Source organism: Camellia sinensis, chromosome 5 (genome assembly GCF_055761805.1).
Source record: "Camellia sinensis isolate YWXY chromosome 5, ASM5576180v1, whole genome shotgun sequence".
Lineage (NCBI taxonomy): Eukaryota > Viridiplantae > Streptophyta > Magnoliopsida > Ericales > Theaceae > Camellia > Camellia sinensis.
Window position 1 is genome coordinate 177,394,716 of NC_138965.1, and position 17,785 is coordinate 177,412,500.

At 35.3% G+C, this 17,785-nt stretch overlaps 4 protein-coding genes, 1 long non-coding RNA gene and 1 pseudogene across 7 annotated transcripts in view; 1 reads left to right on the top strand and 5 right to left on the bottom strand.

Moving 5' to 3' along the window:
- LOC114283083 (methylesterase 10-like) overlaps positions 1–17,785 on the bottom strand; it is a 297,358-nt gene that overhangs the window by 168,900 nt on the left and 110,673 nt on the right. The window lies entirely within an intron of this gene.
- On the top strand, positions 1,048–3,800 carry LOC114283076 (cytochrome P450 94C1-like). The gene is made up of 2 exons (XM_082868050.1): positions 1,048–2,078; positions 3,392–3,800. The coding sequence occupies exons 1-2, from the start codon at positions 1,048–1,050 to the stop codon at positions 3,798–3,800; spliced, it is 1,440 nt and encodes a 479-aa protein (XP_082724176.1).
- LOC114283075 (cytochrome P450 94C1-like) lies at positions 4,661–7,557 on the bottom strand (annotated as a pseudogene).
- LOC145791005 (uncharacterized) lies at positions 8,788–10,141 on the bottom strand. The gene is made up of 2 exons (XR_014330542.1): positions 9,984–10,141; positions 8,788–9,251 (listed from the first exon to the last, which is right to left on the bottom strand). It is a non-coding gene; the product is annotated as an uncharacterized LOC145791005 (long non-coding RNA).
- On the bottom strand, positions 10,304–14,048 carry LOC145791004 (uncharacterized). 2 transcript variants are annotated; one of them, XM_082870521.1, is made up of 5 exons: positions 12,880–14,048; positions 11,871–11,984; positions 11,145–11,320; positions 10,464–10,533; positions 10,304–10,376 (listed from the first exon to the last, which is right to left on the bottom strand). In XM_082870521.1, exons 1-4 carry the CDS (start codon positions 12,995–12,997, stop codon positions 10,507–10,509), a joined length of 435 nt encoding a protein of 144 aa, XP_082726647.1. In that variant the 5' UTR covers positions 12,998–14,048; the 3' UTR covers positions 10,304–10,376; positions 10,464–10,506. The 2 variants fall into 2 exon arrangements, with proteins under 2 accessions (XP_082726647.1, XP_082726646.1); XM_082870520.1 differs by having other exon boundaries at positions 11,871–12,061.
- The window catches only part of LOC145789232 (uncharacterized), an 8,696-nt gene continuing 5,155 nt past the window's right edge, over positions 14,245–17,785 (bottom strand). The window contains exons 4-6 of the mRNA XM_082870522.1: positions 15,667–15,819; positions 15,050–15,098; positions 14,245–14,955 (exon numbers count right to left, since the gene is read on the bottom strand). Of these exons, the coding sequence (XP_082726648.1) occupies positions 14,891–14,955; positions 15,050–15,098; positions 15,667–15,819 (267 nt within the window). The 3' untranslated portion in view covers positions 14,245–14,890. The remainder of the gene's footprint in view (positions 14,956–15,049; positions 15,099–15,666; positions 15,820–17,785) is intronic.

Sequence of the window (17,785 nt, forward strand, 5' to 3'; positions counted from 1 at the left end):
GAGAGAGTAATGTGATAAAGGGATATTGGGCGGATGGGTCGCTGTTCAAGATCCTGTTATTAGAGTAGGAGTAGAGTTATTCGTCAGTATATAAATCGTATATATTATTATTGTGTATCCCTAATCTAATGTTGTCATCTTTATTGTAAATAGAGAAACAACAATTTTGATATAGTTCGTATTTTATAAAATTCTGACTTCCAAATGATATATTTTTTTTTGGCCATTTTTTTACTTCTTCATTTAAAAAAGAAAATGAATTAAATGGGTTAATATATGGGGGCCGCTCTCGTTTATAATGATCCCTCGAAAATATTTTAATTTTAAGTACTTTGTGACGTAATATATGAAACATCTTTTTTTACACAGTGTAAAAAATTATTCTTTTGTTTACATTTTGACTAAAACTAAAATATTATCAAACGAAACCTTAGTTACTACCAAACCACCCAGTGACCGTTTGGGTTCCAAACCTTGGAGTGGAACTTTTTGGATAAGAAAAATATTTGTTTTAGAAAGATGGTTAAAAGTTAATTTTTTAATTTTTTTTTAAATGTGTAAAAAATATAAGAGATATGTGACTTAAAATGGGTTAAAAGTTAGAAGATGACTTTTAACCATCTTCCCAAAATATCTCTTAAACTCATAAAAATTACTTTTAATGATATATTTAAATGTCAAATTTTAATTTATTAAACATTTTAAAGTTTAATTCTAATACTACATTATTAAGAGTCATTTAAACGCGATAAATTAAAAAAATATAACATAATTTATGTAAAATAGCAAAAAAAATCAAACTACTTTTATATATATATATATATTTATAAAAAAATTAAAAAAAAACCAGTAAAAATAACCACATCCCGAACACTCTTTACTTGCTCCCACACCACACAGTTGAAAAATGTCCAACTTCAATCTAAAAACCAATATAAAATGACTTACCCACCATTGCTAATCACGTATACCATATCCCCTTCTTTCTCTCTTCCCACCTTCTCCGCTCCTCTCTCTCAATGTGTTTTTTATCTTTTTCTATTAACAATGGAATTTGGAGCTTCCTTCTGGTACAAATCTCTACCCACCCCTTTTTGTATCTTGTTCTTCTCTTTCACAGTCTCTTTCACTCTCTTCTCTGTCTTGCTTTTCATACTAAGACTAATCAAGCCATGGTGTAACTGCGAAATCTGCAGAAGCTACGTCACCCAGAGCTGGTCATCAGAGTTCGACAACCTCTGCGACTGGTACACTCATCTTCTCCGAAAATCCCCAACCGGTACAATTCACATTCATGTTCTCAGCAACACCATCACTGCAAACCCTGAAAACGTCGAACAAATTCTCAAAACTCGATTCGAGAATTACCCAAAAGGAAAGTCCTTCTCTGCAATCTTGGGTGATCTTCTGGGTAAAGGTATCTTCAACGTCGATGGCGATTCGTGGAAGTTTCAGAGAAAAATGGCTAGTCTCGAGCTAGGAAGTGTCTCGATACGGTCCTACGCTTTCGAGATAGTCAGCTCGAAGATTCAAACCAGGCTCATTTCTCTCTTATCATCGCATGCAGCCCAAAAAGGCAACATTTTGGATTTACAAGACGTGTTTCGAAGATTCTCGTTTGATAATATATGTCGATTTTCATTCCGGTTAGACCCCGGTTGTCTTGAATTAATGTTATCGATCTCTGATTTCAACAAAGCATTTGATTTGGCGTCGAAATTGTCTGCAGAGCGAGCCATGGCGGCTTCGCCGTTGATATGGAAGCTAAAAAGGGCATTGAATTTGGGTACTGAGAAGAAGCTGAAACAAGCTATTAAAATTGTTGACCTCCTCGCTGAGGAGATGATCAAGAACAGGAGAAAGATGAGTTTTTCGACACAGAAAGATCTTCTTTCGAGGTTTATGGGGACTATAGATGATGATCAGTACCTCAGAGACATTGTCATTAGCTTCCTCTTGGCTGGCCGCGACACGGTGGCTTCGGGGTTGACTAGCTTCTTCTGGCTGCTGGCTCAGCACCCAGAGGTTGAGAAGGCGATTCGCGATGAGTCGGACCGGGTCATGGGCCCGGTTGGGCAGTCGGGTGAGTTTTTTATCCCGGAAAGTACCTTTCATCGGTTTTTCCAGGTGTAGATTTCATTTTTACAATTATTTTGGCTAAATTTGATCCAAAAATGCACTTTTAACTGGTTAAAAAAAAATTTATTCATTTTTTTAATGACAAACTGAAAAACTGTTATTAAATTGACTTAATTTTTTTTGGATGAAATACAGAAAATATTTGACAAATAAACGTTTCGGATCACCAAAACGGAGCTCGTGGTGGCCTCATAGGCACAAAGAATGCCATTTAGTCCAAATTTTAGACTAAGAGGTCTTCCTCCACAAAAAAAAAAATTAATAAATAAATAAATAAATTGACAGCAAAATTTTGAAAATATCATAATAAATGCACAGGACAATAATTTTTCAAAAAAATTTATTTTTTGAGAGAAAATTTTGATCCAAAAAATATAATAAGGGTAAATTATTAAAATGTCATAATAGTTGGACTTAATTATCATAAAGTCTAATTGAAAATAAATTCCAAGAAAATCCTCGCTAAATTTTTTTTTTTGGTTACGATTTTTTGCATATATTGTTAAAAATTGATAATTAGTAACTTTTGTTGGTCACGATTTTTATAGATTGTCTCTAGAACTTACGATTACTGTTTTTTATGTGACAAATTTTTTAAGCTGTCGTCGAAAATTAAAAATTAAAAATTTTTTTGTGACATTTTTTTAAATAGTTGTTAAAATTTATAATTAATGATATTTTTTTTGACAATTTTTAAGTTGTCGCTAAAAATTAACAATTAATAACGTTTTTAATAGTGTTTAATAAGAAACACCGTTAATTATCATAAGATCTATTGGACAATAAATTTATCTATTAAGATCTATATGTAAGTCTTCATATAATAATTTATTACTAAATATTTAATTTTATTGCTAAAAATATAATAATGATACTTAAATATTTGTACCTAAAAAATAATTTTATTTTTAAAATTTTGTCTCTGAGTTTTAATTTATTATAGCAAAAAGTTATTTTTTATAATATAACATAAAGTAATTTTTTTTTTCTAATATAGATAACAAAACATTATATTTTTCTTACTTTTTTTTCTTATTTATTCATATAAAAGGAAAAAAAAAAAACATTTTCGAAGTAATGTAATCAATTTTTTTCCTTCCCTCTCATATGGTCCCAAAAGCATGTAACAAATGGTCTTATTCATGCTTCAATTCAATAATCTATTTTGGCTTTGTGTTTGAACTAGCTTCTTTCGGATGTATACTTTTTTTCGCCCTATATTTAATTTTTTAATTTTTGTTACGCCAACAAGTCCAGCTCAAGAACTTTCAAGCTTTGATCAAATGAGAGAGATGTATTACTTACAAGCTGCAATTTATGAGAGTATGAGACTCTATCCACCAGTTCAATTTGATTCAAAGTTTTGTGAAGAAGATGATACTCTCCCGGATGGTATTTTTGTGAGAAAAGGCACTAGGGTTACCTACCATCCCTATGCAATGGGTCGGATGGAGCGGGTTTGGGGCCCAGACCACCTTAAATTCAAGCCCGAGAGGTGGTTGCAAAGCAGTGTTTTCACTCCAGTCAGTCCTTTCAAGTACCCGGTTTTTCAGGCCAGACTTAGGGTTTGTTTGGGCAAGGGCATGGCACTTGTGGCGATGAAAAGTGTCGCTATTTCATTAATCTGGCCGTTCGATATCCAAGTGGTGACCCCAAGCTAGGCACTGACGTTCGTGCCAGGTCTGACCGCCACTGTGAGAGGCGGTCTTCCAGTGGTGATTAGTGAAAGGAGAGACTAATCTGGGAGAGACCACCATTGTGTTCTTGACCTAGTGGTGTTATATACGTGTGTTTAAAGTTGAAGAGTCTCCTAATGCATGCACAAATCCACAGTTTGGTTAGAAGAATGAAAATGAATAGTAGTAACATTTATGATCTGGTGGCTCTAATGGGTATGTGTTGCTAGAGGTTGTATGAGTTTTTCCTTGTGTAATTTTAGATAACTATGCACATGTAAATCTGATTAGGCATGAAATAAAGGAGTGTCCTCTTTAGTCTAAATTTTGAGTTAAAAGGCATCGTTTGTGTCGGTGAGATTCGTTGCGAATTTTATTTCAATGATTTAAATTATTTATTTTATTAAATATTTTATGTATTTTATTTAAATAAGAAATTAACTTGATTAAATAATTATAATTTGTTTAATTTCTTATTTAAATAAAATACATAAAATATTTAATAAAATAAATAATTTAAATCATTGAAATAAAATTCGCAACGAATCTCACCGACACAAACAATGCCTTTTAACTCAAAAAATTTAGACTAAAGAGGACACTCCTTTATTTCATGCCTAATCAGATTTACATGTGCATAGTTATCTAAAATTACACAAGGAAAAACTCATACAACGTCTAGCAACACATACCCATTAGAGCCACCAGATCATAAATGTTACTACTATTCATTTTCATTCTTCTAACCAAACCGTGGATTTGTGCATGCATTAGGAGACTCTTCAACTTTAAACGCACGCATATAACACCACTAGGTCAAGAACACAATGGTGGTCTCTCCCAGATTAGTCTCTCCTCTCACTAATCACCACTGGAAGACCGCCTCTCACAGTGGCGGTCAGGCCTGGCACGAACGTCAGTGCCTGACTTGGGGTCACCACTTGGATATCGAACGGCCAGATTAATGAAATAGCGACACTTTTCATCGCCACAAGTGCCATTCCCTTGCCCAAACAAACCCTAAGTCCGGCCTGAAAAACCGGGTACTTGAAAGGACTGACTGGAGTGAAAACACTGCTTTGCAACCACCTCTCGGGCTTGAATTTAAGGTGGTCTAGGCCCCAAACCCGCTCCATCCGGCCCATTGCATAGGGATGGTAGGTAACCCTGGTGCCTTTTCTCACAAAAGTACCATCTGGGAGAGTATCATCTTCTTCACAAAACTTTGAATCAAATTGAACTGGTGGATAGGGTCTCATACTCTCATAAATTGCAGCTTGTAAGTAATACATCTCTCTCATTTGATCAAAGCTTGAAAGTTCTTGAGCTGGACCTGTTGGCGTAACAAAAATTAAAAAATTAAACATAGGGCGAAAAAAAGTATACATCCGAAAGAAGCTAGTTCAAACACAAAGCCAAAATAGATTATTGAATTGAAGCATGAATAAGACCATTTGTTACATGCTTTTGGGAACATATGAGAGGGAAGGAAAAAAATTGACTACATTACTTCGAAAATGTTTTTTTTTCCTTTTATATGAATAAATAAGAAAAAAAAGTAAGAAAAATATAATGTTTTGTTATCTATATTAGAAAAGAAAAAATTACTTTATGTTATATTATAAAAAATAACTTTTTGCTATAATAAATTAAAACTCAGAGACAAAATTTTAAAAATAAAATTATTTTTTAGGTACAAATATTTAAGTATCATTATTATATTTTTAGCAATAAAATTAAATATTTAGTAATAAATTATTATATGAAGACTTACATATAGATCTTAATAGATAAATTTATTATCCAATAGATCTTATGATAATTAATGGTGTTTCTTATTAAACACTATTAAAAACGTTATTAATTGTTAATTTTTAGCGACAACTTAAAAATTGTCAAAAAAATATCATTAATTATAAATTTTAACAACTATTTAAAAAAATGTCACAAAAAAATTATTAATTTTTAATTTTCGACGACAGTTTAAAAAATTTGTCACATAAAAAACACTAATCGTAAGTTCTAGAGACAATTTATAAAAATCGTGACCAACAAAAGTTACTAATTATCAATTTTTAACAATATATGCAAAAAATCGTAACCAAAAAAAAAATTTAGCGAGGATTTTCTTGGAATTTATTTTCAATTAGACTTTATGGGAATTAAGTCCAACTATTATGACATTTTGATAATTTACCTTTATTATATTTTTTGAATCAAAATTTTCTCTCAAAAAATAATTTTTTTTGAAAAATTATTTTGTCCTGTGCATTTATTATGATATTTTCAAAATTTTGCTGTCATTATTTTTTATTTTTTTGGAGGAAGACCCCTTTTAATCTAAAATTTGGACTAGATGGCATTGTTTGTGCCTATGAGGCCACCACGAGCTCCGTTTTAATGATCTGAAACGTTTATTTGTCAAACATTTGCCGTATTTCATCCAAAAAAAAAATTAAATTAATTCAATAACTGTAACTTGTTTAATTTTTTTAAATTTGTCATGAAAAAGATGTATAATTTTTTTTTTAACCAGTTAAAGTGCATTTTTGGATCAAATTTAGCCAAAATAATTGTAAAAATGAAATCTACACCTGGAAAAACCGATGAAAGGTACTTTCCGGGATCAAAAACTCACCCGACTGCCCAACCGGACCCATGACCCGGTCCGACTCATCGCGAATCGCCTTCTCAACCTCTGGGTGCTGAGCCAGCAGCCAGAAGAAGCTAGTCAACCCCGAAGCCACCGTGTCGCGGCCAGCCACGAGGAAGCTAATGGCAATGTCTCTGAGGTACTGATCATCATCTATAGTCCCCATAAACCTCGAAAGAAGATCTTTCTGTGTCGAAAAACCCATCTTTCTCCTGTTCTTGATCATCTCCTCCGCGAGGAGGTCAACAATTTTCATGGCTTGTTTCAGCTTCTTCTCAGTACCCAAATTTAATGCCCTTTTTAGCTTCCATATCAACGGCGAAGCCGCCATGGCTCGCTCTGCAGACAATTTCGACGCCAAATCAAATGCTTTGTCGAAATCAGAGATCGATAACATTAATTCAAGACAACCGGGGTCTAATCTAACCCGAATGAAAATCGACATATATTATCAAACGAGAATCTTCGAAACCCGTCTTGTAAATCCAAAATGTTGCCTTTTTGGGCTGCATGCGCTGATAAGAGAGGAATGAGCCTGGTTTGAATCTCCAAGCTGACTATCTCGAAAGCGTAGGACCGTATCGAGACACTTCCTAGCTCGAGACTCGCCATTTTTCTCTGAAACTTCCACGAATCGCCATCGACGTTGAAGATACCTTTACCCAGAAGATCACCCAAGATTGCAGAGAAGGATTTTCCTTTTGGGTAATTCTCGAATCGAGTTTTGAGAATGTGTTCGACGTTTTCAGGGTTTGCAGTGATGGTGTTGCTGAGAACATGAACGTGAATTGTACCGGTTGGGGATTTTCGGAGAAGATGAGTGTACCAGTCGCAGAAGTTGTCGAACTCTGATGACCAGCTCTGGGTGACGTAGCTTCTGCAGATTTCGCAGTTACACCATGGCTTGATTAGTCTTAGTATGAAGAGCAAGAGAGAGAAGAGAGTGAAAGAGACTGTGAAAGAGAAGAACAAGATACAAAAAGGGGTGGGTAGAGATTTGTACCAGAAGGAAGCTCCAAATTCCATTGTTAATAGAAAAAGAAAAAAAACAAATTGAGAGAGAGAGAGAGGAGCGGAGAAGGTGGGAAGAGAGAAAGAAGGGAATATGGTATACGTGATTAGCAATGGTGGGTAAGTCATTTTATAGAGCGATTTTTTCCTAAAGTTTCCTAGAGTGCAACATTGTGTGGTTGAGATTTACTGGTAAGTGACATCAATTTTTCTGATATGACTTGCCAGTAAATCTCAATCACACAATATAGCACTCTAGGAAACTTTAGAAAAATTTCACTCTAGAAGATCCTTGGTGCATTTTATATTGGTTTTTAGATTGAAGTTGCACATTTTTCAACTGTGTGGTGTGGGAGCAAGTAAAGAGTGTTCGGGATGTGGTTATTTTTACTTGTTTTTTTTAATTTTTTTATAATATATATATATATATATATATATATAAATAAAAGTAGTTTGATTTTTTTGCTATTTTACATAAATTATGTTATATTTTTTTAATTTATCGCGTTTAAATGACTCTTAATAATGTAGTATTAGAATTAAACTTTAAAATGTTTAATAAATTAAAATTTGACATTTAAATATATTATTAAAAGTAATTTTTATGAGTTTAAGAGATATTTTGGGAAGATGGTTAAAAGTCATCTTCTAACTTTTAACCCATTTTAAGTCACATCATCTCTTATATTTTTTACACATTTAAAAAAAATTAAAAAATTAACTTTTAACCATCTTTCACTGCTGGAAAAATGACTTTTAGCGGCGTTTTTAAAACGCCGCTATATGTATGAAAAACGCCGCTAATTCCTTTAGTGACGCTTATCACCAAACGTCGAGGACGCGGCCGTCGCTATAAGTTTATGACGCTTTAAAAACGTCGTAAAATTAGTATAGACGGCATTTTTAAAAACGCCGCTAAATGCGATAAATAATGATAAAATGACGTCATCCAATATTTAGCGACGTTTTTAAAACGCCGTGATAGATTTTTTTATTTTAAAAAAAATGTCCGTTGGCACTGTAGTGGCGTTTTGAAAAAACGCCGTTATAGCTCTTTTTTTAAAAAAAAAATTGTTCTGAATCTGTTATATTTAACTAAAAAACATACCTTTAATAAAGCTGAAAAATAACAATAATATGAATAAAATTTTACAGCTACTTCAATATATTGACTAAATAAACATTACATGATTGTGTTTGAACCAAAATCAAACAACAAACACAATCAAAAAATAAAAAGAAAAAATAGGTTAAGTCATTTGCTTGCACATGCAGATGCAATGGAATAGTCAAGCATATTACACATCATTACACTGCAGAATAGGGATTCGTATTCAATTAATCATAATAGGTTCATGTACAACAAAGACAATTTTGAGCAGGATACATTCCCAAATCCCAGTCAACACAAAGGAATGCAGAGAGCCCGGTGAACAAACAATTTATGCTACTTCAATATATTGACTAAATAAACATTACATGTTTGATGGTTTCCATAACGATTCCCCTTGCAGTAGAAATTTTCTTCCTCCTCTTGATGATTTCAATCGAACAAACAATTTCCCAAATATCCCATTAAACAACTTCCCACATTATCATCTAGCTTTGAGTCAATCAAAAGAACAAAACTAGAGTAATGCACACCAGGTATATATTACAAGTAAAATGTATTCTATAAGCTTGAAAAACAGTGCCATCGGGTTTTAATCCCCATGTTCCAGAGAGTGCATGGACACAGGTTGTCCCATGCAATTCCTTCCTTTTTGTTGTTCCTAAAGACAACACAAAGAAACACAAAATAGCTTTAACACACAAGATGATAAACATATTAGCAAAGATAGATAACTAAAAGCTCAACAGCCCAGCCTAAGCGTACATATGGGCTATCATCCAAGGTGCAATTTTTTTAAAAACCAGTAAACACCCTGCAAACAGCATTGAAATTGAGAAGAAAACCAAAACAAACTGAATGGTGTAACAACTTGCAAAGGCATCAACCACTACTAATGCTATCTACTCTAGGGTATGGAGGATGTAGCATCAATGCTTTATCATGTCTGTACATATACTAGCAAGTACAAGCAGATGGAGGTGTAGTTGAACTTTATTGTTTTGAATTGAAATGCTAGCTAACAGTTTGCTAACCAGCACTAACATTTCACTAGATTTTTCTATTACTGCTCAACTATCTACTAGAGTCAGATTTTGACATACTAGTGCATGTCAGTGCTCGATTTTACAAGCCATGTCATTAGTGGTGGATATGTAAAATGAAGTGATATGTGATGCACATTTAGTAATTACTATGATGCAGAAAGAACGACATCAAGCTTGAATTCTAGAAAAGAATTCAGTTGTACTTTCGTGTATCATCTATAATCCCTAGGGTTCTTCAGTTGCAAAAATTGTCAAATTTATTCTATTTAGGCTTAAATTATGACTCCTAAGCAAATTTCAGGTTGAAGCATATGGGAGCTGACCTGAAATTAATAGCAATAACTTACAGTTGTAACAATCTTTGATAATCTCCAATATTGGATGGGATAGATCCAGAAATATTGTTATTCCTCAGAATTCTGCAAGACATGAAACCACATGGTTATATTAGTTTTGTACAAGAGCAATTAAGGAGCATGAAAATGAAAAATTAAAACAGAATAGATTTGCCAGCATAGATCACTGCAGAGATTAAAGTTCATGAGTTTGCATCATCAAGTCTAGTGTGTAAAATGATTAAACTTTGATCATAGTACAGAAACAACTAAAATGGGAATTCAATGACACTAAGAGCACATACTCACTGATCAATACCGAGAATGGTAACCAAACATGCTCCAAACATGCTCGAACTATTTACCTCTGATTATCTGATCACTCACATGTACTCATGGATGATCCTTCAGAAAAAACATTAAAAAATAAAATCATCAAATCATCCTTGGGTTTCCTATAAGAAAATTAACACAGCTTCCTCATTTTCTTACCTTTGCTTCGCCCCTTGCGGCTGCCAATTATGAGAATGGAGGATCATGTCAGAACTTTTTTGTGCAAATACTGCAGAAAGAGCAGTCAGCACATAGTGTACCCCAGGCTCCAACACCCCACATTGGCAGGATCAACAAATAAAACTACATCTAATATATAATTTTGAAAAGGCTATGCCTCTCTTTAGGCAATTCTCTATTGCTTTAATCAGCATTTAACTCAGAAAAGTTTATTCAATAGAAATATTTTCACCTAAAATTACAGTTAGATAAAATAATACATGTATTGTAATATGACAAGTATACTCACATCCCAATGGCACCAAACTTTCATGGTTAGTGCCCCCACACCTAAAATCAGCCAGTAGGAAGCAATGCAGCCACTAGATTTAAGTAACTCAACTACAGGTTAATGTTGCAAGTGTATACATCCAACCCAATCCGAGATATGCAAAAATAAGTTATGCGGTTCTCTAGTCAGGCTGATTTCTTGAGTGATAATCAAATTACAGAATTCTTCAATATTTTCAAACACTATGAGAAACATGAAATATGCCATGCATAGAACTGTAGGACAGGTAACATAGCCTACATGTCATGTTGGGGTTCTGGGGAGGGGAGGCAGGAGGATTATATAGCACAGCAGTTGAACATAAAGCTTTAACCAAATGACAAACCCACCTCAATTGCATGAATCGCAGCTTTGATTGCTTGCAACTGTGATGATAGAACTTTATGATTAGGAAACATATGAGTCTCTCCATTCTCCCTACATGTGGCAACGTGAATGGTATATCTTTCCTCCAGGTCAAAATCAAGCTCAAATGTAGTATGGCAAGTCTTACAGTGCTTCTCATCTCTCCAATACAGATCATGACAACACACCGTTAATTTTACTTCAAGAAAATTCCTTTTTCAAAAGATTTTCTATCAAAATAGAAAGATTTCTATCAGAATGAAATAGATGGAAAATGAGAAACAATGATTTATATGGATGATAAAATCAAAACCGGGAGAGAATTCTAAGAAAAGTCATCAAATCTTCGCATAAATCTTCACAAAGGAATATTAATTACATATATATATATATATTATTCTTTCTCTGAAACCCTACTTCAATTTTGTGAACTCACAAAACTACAAAAAGAAGAAGAAGAAGAAGAAGAAGAAGAAATAAACAAATAAAAATATAGGAAGAAAAAAAAAAGAACATAAAAATTCTGCAACAATATCAAACTTGATGCATTTCTAAATATATAATGAAGTCTCTCTCATGGACAGATCAGAATGTGTATGTTTAAATGAAGACCAGATTCAGAAGGGGGGGAAATGGGCACTGTTCTTCATCATAAAGAAGTTTGTGTATGTGTTGTGTATTTGTGTGTGGTTGGAGATGAGAAGACTAACCAGTGACTAATGCAGTGAGTTGAGCTTGAGAAGAAGGGAGTAAGAAAGAACAATCTTGTTGAGTAACTTGCTCAGCTGTTGAGTTTGATCCATATCCACTTGGGCCTGCAACACCTGCCAAGTACCTCAGTGTTTTCTTCATCAGGACACAAAACTTGCAATCTCTCTCACCCGACAAACAACAACTGCAACTATAGTAGGAAAGAGCACTCTGACTCTGTTAGTTTCCGAAGCGAGCTTCCCAGAGAGCTCGAATGAAGGTTTTTGCTGGAAATCACAGTCAACTTATAAGCCAACAGAATGCATGCAGAAAACATCAAATCTATCCGAACAAATACATGCAATATGATAAAGTTGAAAACTCAGAGAAATGAAATAAAAAATAAAAAAAATTTAAGGCTAATCTTTGCCCCTGCAGATGTCCTATCTTATGGACGAAACAATTATTCAAATAATCAAATAATGCTACAACTTATAGCAGGTAGTAGACCCAAAAAAATATTACCTTCTCATTTTCTTGCAGGGCATCTTTAGCGGCCTTCATTTTAGCTACTGAATCATCATCACCATTCCTGCTCAAGTGAATAAACGTCTAATCAGAAACTGTATCAACAGAAAAACAACCAAACAAAGGTACATTAATGATAATATTAAGCTATTTACAACCGCAAGAAGTCACAATTATCCCTGGAATTAGATCAAATGAAAACTTAATGCTTCTACAGCAAGAAATCTGAGCCAAAATAGCTATTAGAGGAACGGCAAGAATTCAGAAAGAAACATAAATAATAAGAGAGTGCACTAAAAGAAACTGCTGAAAGAACTAAAAAAAGAAAACACCCAAATCTCTTAAACAAGATATCCATCCTAGAATTCATATATAAAGCACATCTTTCAGACACATACAGAGACAAAATATCATAAGAAAGCAAATCCATCCCAATTAGATTAACAATGAAAGAAAAAAAGAGTACTAGCCAGAAATAGTAGAAGAAGAAGAAGAACTAACCTAAAATTAGGGGTGTGGTGGACCTTCCTCTTCCTGCAATTGATGTAATGTTGCAGCCCAAACTCATGAAGCTCAGATGGTTGGCTGGGGACCTTGACCCTCCTGATGGCAAATGCATTGACAATGACTCTAACCATGTCTTCACCTGGGCTCTGTCTTCCTAACCTTGTGCCTATAAGTAGGAACACCAATGTAGAATATCAATAAGGACACAATGAGTCCTACTGTAGGGACACCATACCCTAAACCCCAACCCAAGTTCTCTTGAATGTAGACAAGCCCAAGGGTGGCTACGAGTCCACCAATGAAGGAGCTGAACGTCCACCAATTGAAGAAAGAGACCTTGAGCTTCTTCTCATGGGGGTTGATGTCATCAAACTGGTCTGCACCAAAGGTGGAGATGTTGGGTTTTGTTCCACCAGCACCAACTGCTATGATGTAAAGAGCTGAGTACTGTTTGGGATGATGAGGCCTTGCATACCCCATTTGTGCATGTTGGTTTCCAAAATTTAATTGACACTGACATTGTCAGAAGTACCATTCCCTGTAGTTGAGATCATTTTAAATGACTTGGTTGGCTTTACTATCAAGAAGGCCAAAGTGAAATAAAAATTGAATACATGTACAGCCATAAATGATAAATGTGCAAAAATTGTCTTGTTATCTGGCATTACAATTATAGTTTTAAATAATAGTATTGAGATATTAGTTTTGGCTGTACAATTAAATATCAAATAATATCAAACTTATATATCAGATCAGTATCAGAAGTTAAAAATCCTAATACAGCTGATATTTAAAATCCTAGTCACAACATCAAACATATTCCCACTAATTCTAGTTGTCTAAATCAGCAAAAGTGAAACCTAAGCGAGGTCTCAACTGTCCGTCTTCCTAAGGAGGTTGATCTGAGAAAGTGAGCCACCGAGCGAGGCTTTACCTTTCCATCTTCTGATCCAATGAAATGGACTTGAGGCTTAATTTTGTTTATTTAATTGATTGGGATCAAAATTAACAAGATGGTTTAACACTACTGAAAATGCACTCCGACAATAGCTTGCTAGTTTGTTCCAATGGAATTGAAGAAATTGGTTGGTATATATTTTCATGAAATAAAAAAGAGAAGAGAACTTTGTTTGGGCTATCACCTATGTGAGCTTGCAGAAGATATATGTATACATATATCGTTTGAAAATTACAATTTTACTTAAAAAGGGAAATTCTTGGTAAACAATTAAGGAGAAAAAAGGGAAAGAAAATGTCTAGAAAAAAAAAAATTAAAATCAGACTACATGCCATTGCAACAATTCAACAACTAGTTTTGAATTAACAATATAAATGGCTGCTTTTCATACTAGTTTTGTTCTATCTCTGGTTTTGATGCTTTCATTTTCAAGCATCCAGATGAGTTTGGCAGCTCGCAACCTACTGCAAACAATGCCTACAATTCCATCTCTTCATCTTTTCGACGAATTTTCCAACTAAGATAACAAATCAACCACTCTTCCAACTCTAACCCAGATCCGATACTCTTATCAGCAACCCAAATCACTGCAGAGATTAAAGTTCATGAGTTTGCATCATCAAGTCTAGTGTGTAAAATGATTAAACTTTGATCATAGTACAGAAACAACTAAAATGGGTATGAAATTAATAAACAGAGAACCGAAATGGGTACAGAAACAACTAAAATGAAAATGGGTACAGAAACAACTAAAATAACCATCAGTGCTGAACATCACCTGCAAATTAAATTATAGTGAAAATGAAAATTGGTATGAAATTAATAAACAGAGAACCGAAAAATTCGAGGACTGCAGTTTACTTCCACATTGCAGAGAACTGAAAAATTCTATAAATTCCTTACCATAACAGCCATGGATCCCACTGGTTTATATGGGCATGAAATAGGACTACTATAAATCATATACTCTTTGAAAATAAAATACTCCAAAAGAACCTGGATTTGCGGAAGAGGATTGTGAAACAAGGTTATTCATATTAAGGTTATTCATATTAGCTGCGGCAGAAGCATTTCGATGAAGCTTTGAAGGATTGGAAGAACATTCTGTTCCCCTGCAAATGAAAGCAGAAGACAAAATAGAAGGAATATTAAACAACCAAACAGGTAATGACCACATTTGCATCTTTTTCTACATACACGCCATACCTTGATCCAACTTCTTCCCCACTGCTTTGCCTACGCAATGTGCCTGTAACTAAAGAAGAGCCCAAACATATTATCCAGAAACAGAGAAGCAAAACTGTACCATAATTTTGCAGATCTGGGGAAATGCAACAGAAGGATTAGTATCAAAACGATATATATATATATATTATTTTAGTCAGCAAGCATCCTCTCCTTTTATCATGTAAAACCAAAATTTAACAACTCTATGCATTATTCACAATACCATGATCACTAAGGATAATTCTTTGGATTATTTGAATCAATCTCCAATTTAGTTCAATTAATTCAAGATTCAAATCAAAAGCCTGTGTGTTTTAGTTTGTTTACTTCTTCACCAACTCAATTTTCTGCTTTCAATTTCTTTACTTAAATTAGCAAATATTTGTCTGCAGTTCAAAGCTCAAACCCTATTTCTCTTATCCAAATAGAAAACAATCACGGAATGTGTCAGGGATCGGTTAATTGATAAGCATGTCCAGAATCTGCGAGTGATCCTACATGGCAATTCGTCTACTAGAGAAAACACTGTACTAGACATGCATGAAGAGGAGGAAAATAATATGTAAGCCTACTAGTTGAAGAGGAAAAGTAATTACCCTCGAGGAGGTGCTGGAGTTGCCGTTAAGTGGCCTGCTAGGATTCCTTAAAAGAGCACCAGCAGGAGCTGCTGTTTCAAGATCTGGATAAAAAGTAGCAGAAAATCTCCAAAAAGGAGCTGTCTCACCCATCTTTTCCCGTTTCAAAGCAATCTATAAATTGCATAGAGTTACGTTGGTTCATACATCAAAAAAGAGGAATGCATATACTGATGGAAAAAACAAACACAGGTCATAATTTATCTATAACGCTATATCAAGAGGATCCCTTGTACGAATTGTCATCATCACCAACCAACATAACCATCTCCTAGATGTTTGAGCATTGATGGAAGTGTCTGAGGTTCTTTACAGACTGTCACTTCTTGCTTCTACTTGATTCTCTCTCTTAAAAATTCTACCTACTTAACCAACTCACTGACCCCCTCCAGACAATATAACAGAAAAAGATAAACTAATTCAAAGAATAATGTAACTTATTTCTCAGGTCCTTTTTTCCTTTGATATATAAATATTAGTAAAAGTGTATGTAAGAATTTATGTATTATTGATTGATTAATTGATGATTACAAGATTGTTATATATTACAAATATTGAGGTGCTTATTATATAGGAGAGGATTTTGGGAGTAGGTGAAGATGGTAGTGGAGGTGGTAGGTGGAGTGTAGTAGGTAAGGGTGAATTGGTGGTAGGTGTAGTAGGTGTGGTAGTAGGTGGTGGTAGGTGTAGGTAAATTCTAACAGCCCCCCGCAAACTCAAGGAGGATAGAAACTAACCAACTTGAGTTTGGAGAGAGGAACAAAACAAGAAAATACATAAAAATAAAAAAGGATAGGAGACACTGTATGGTCGTGTCAGACCGTTGGTGAAGACACTGAAAGGTGGTGTCATAACGTTGTAGAGGACACTGTATGGGGGTGTCATAACTTTGTAGAGGACACTGTATGGGGGTGTCATAACGTTGTAGAGGACACTGTATGGGGGTGTCAGACCGATGTAGAAGACAGTTTATGGGGTCATGTCGGACCGTTGTAGAAGACAGTTTATGGGGTCATGTCGGACCGTTGTAGCAGACAATGCTGTGACAGTTGTTGGGACAGTTTACGGAGTCTTGCTGGACCCTTGTAGAAGCTAACCGGAATCAATGTCGGGACAGTTTACAGAGTCTTGTCGGACCCTTAAAAGGAGCTAACCGGAATCAATGTCGGGACAGTTTATAGAGTCTTGTCGGACCCTTGTAGAAACTAACCGGAATCTATGTCGGGACAGTTTATAGAGTCTTGTCGGACCCATAAAGGAGCTAACCGGAATCAATGTCGGGACAGTTTACAGAGTCTTGTCGGACCCTTGAAAAGTCGCACCCTCAAAAGGTGTGCCCAATCTTTCAAAAGGCGTGCCATCAAAAGGCGTGCCCAATCCATAAAAAGACGTGCCATCAAAAGGCGAGCCCAAGTCATAAAAAGATGTGCCGGACATCATGGCGAGGCACGTGAGTGCCTTGGTTGACGCGCCCGTTTGTCGGCTGGTGGTAAGAGGCGCGCGATACGCGTGGCTGCCTTGGCTATATAACCAAGACGAAGGCAGAGGCTGAGGCAGAGAAAAACTGAGAGAAACCTCTGAAAAATCCTTCGTGTTGCTGAGAAAGAGAGTTCCTTGTGCTGAGAGAGATAGTCTGTAATATTCTGTAACGAGAGATATTCTGTAACACTCTGTTGCCTAGAAAATGGCCTCGTCTTCCCGGAGTCTGCTCACCCTCTTTCCCGACCTCAACGAGTCAACAAGAGAGAGAACTGGAGCGGTGGCACTGGAACCTCAACCGAGTGCCCCGGAGTTTACTCCTCTGAACTTTCCGATGCGGTCTGTGGAGCAAAGAATGGCAGTGCAGTCGGATGTGGAAGTCAATCAGTATACATTAAAGTCATGTGTGGAAACCATGACTGCGGTTACAAACTTGTCGAACCGGCTGCAGAGTAGGGCAAATGAGGTGCAGCAGTTAAACTCCCAGCTGGCTCTGCTCCAACGCATGTATAAGGATGCGCGAGCAGAGATAAGCGTGCTAAGGGCAGAAAACAAGGAGCTGAAGCGAAAGGCCACCGTGATGTTCCGATTTGGAGGTCCG

What these genes read in the sequence shown, in the direction of transcription:
- LOC114283076 (XM_082868050.1), top strand. Translation starts at nt 1,048, where the DNA reads ATGGAATTTGGAGCTTCCTTCTGGTACAAATCTCTACCCACCCCTTTT. An exon ending in GTCATGGGCCCGGTTGGGCA is followed by an intron (nt 2,079 to 3,391) that starts GTCGGGTGAGTT and finishes TACGCCAACAAG; the next exon opens with TCCAGCTCAAGAACTTTCAA.
- LOC145791004 (XM_082870520.1), bottom strand. Translation starts at nt 13,016, where the DNA reads ATGGTTAGAGTCATTGTCAATGCATTTGCCATCAGGAGGGTCAAGGTC. An exon ending in CACCACACCCCTAATTTTAG is followed by an intron (nt 12,062 to 12,879) that starts GTTAGTTCTTCT and finishes TTCCTACTATAG; the next exon opens with TTGCAGTTGTTGTTTGTCGG. An exon ending in ACTCACTGCATTAGTCACTG is followed by an intron (nt 11,321 to 11,870) that starts GTTAGTCTTCTC and finishes TGTATTGGAGAG; the next exon opens with ATGAGAAGCACTGTAAGACT.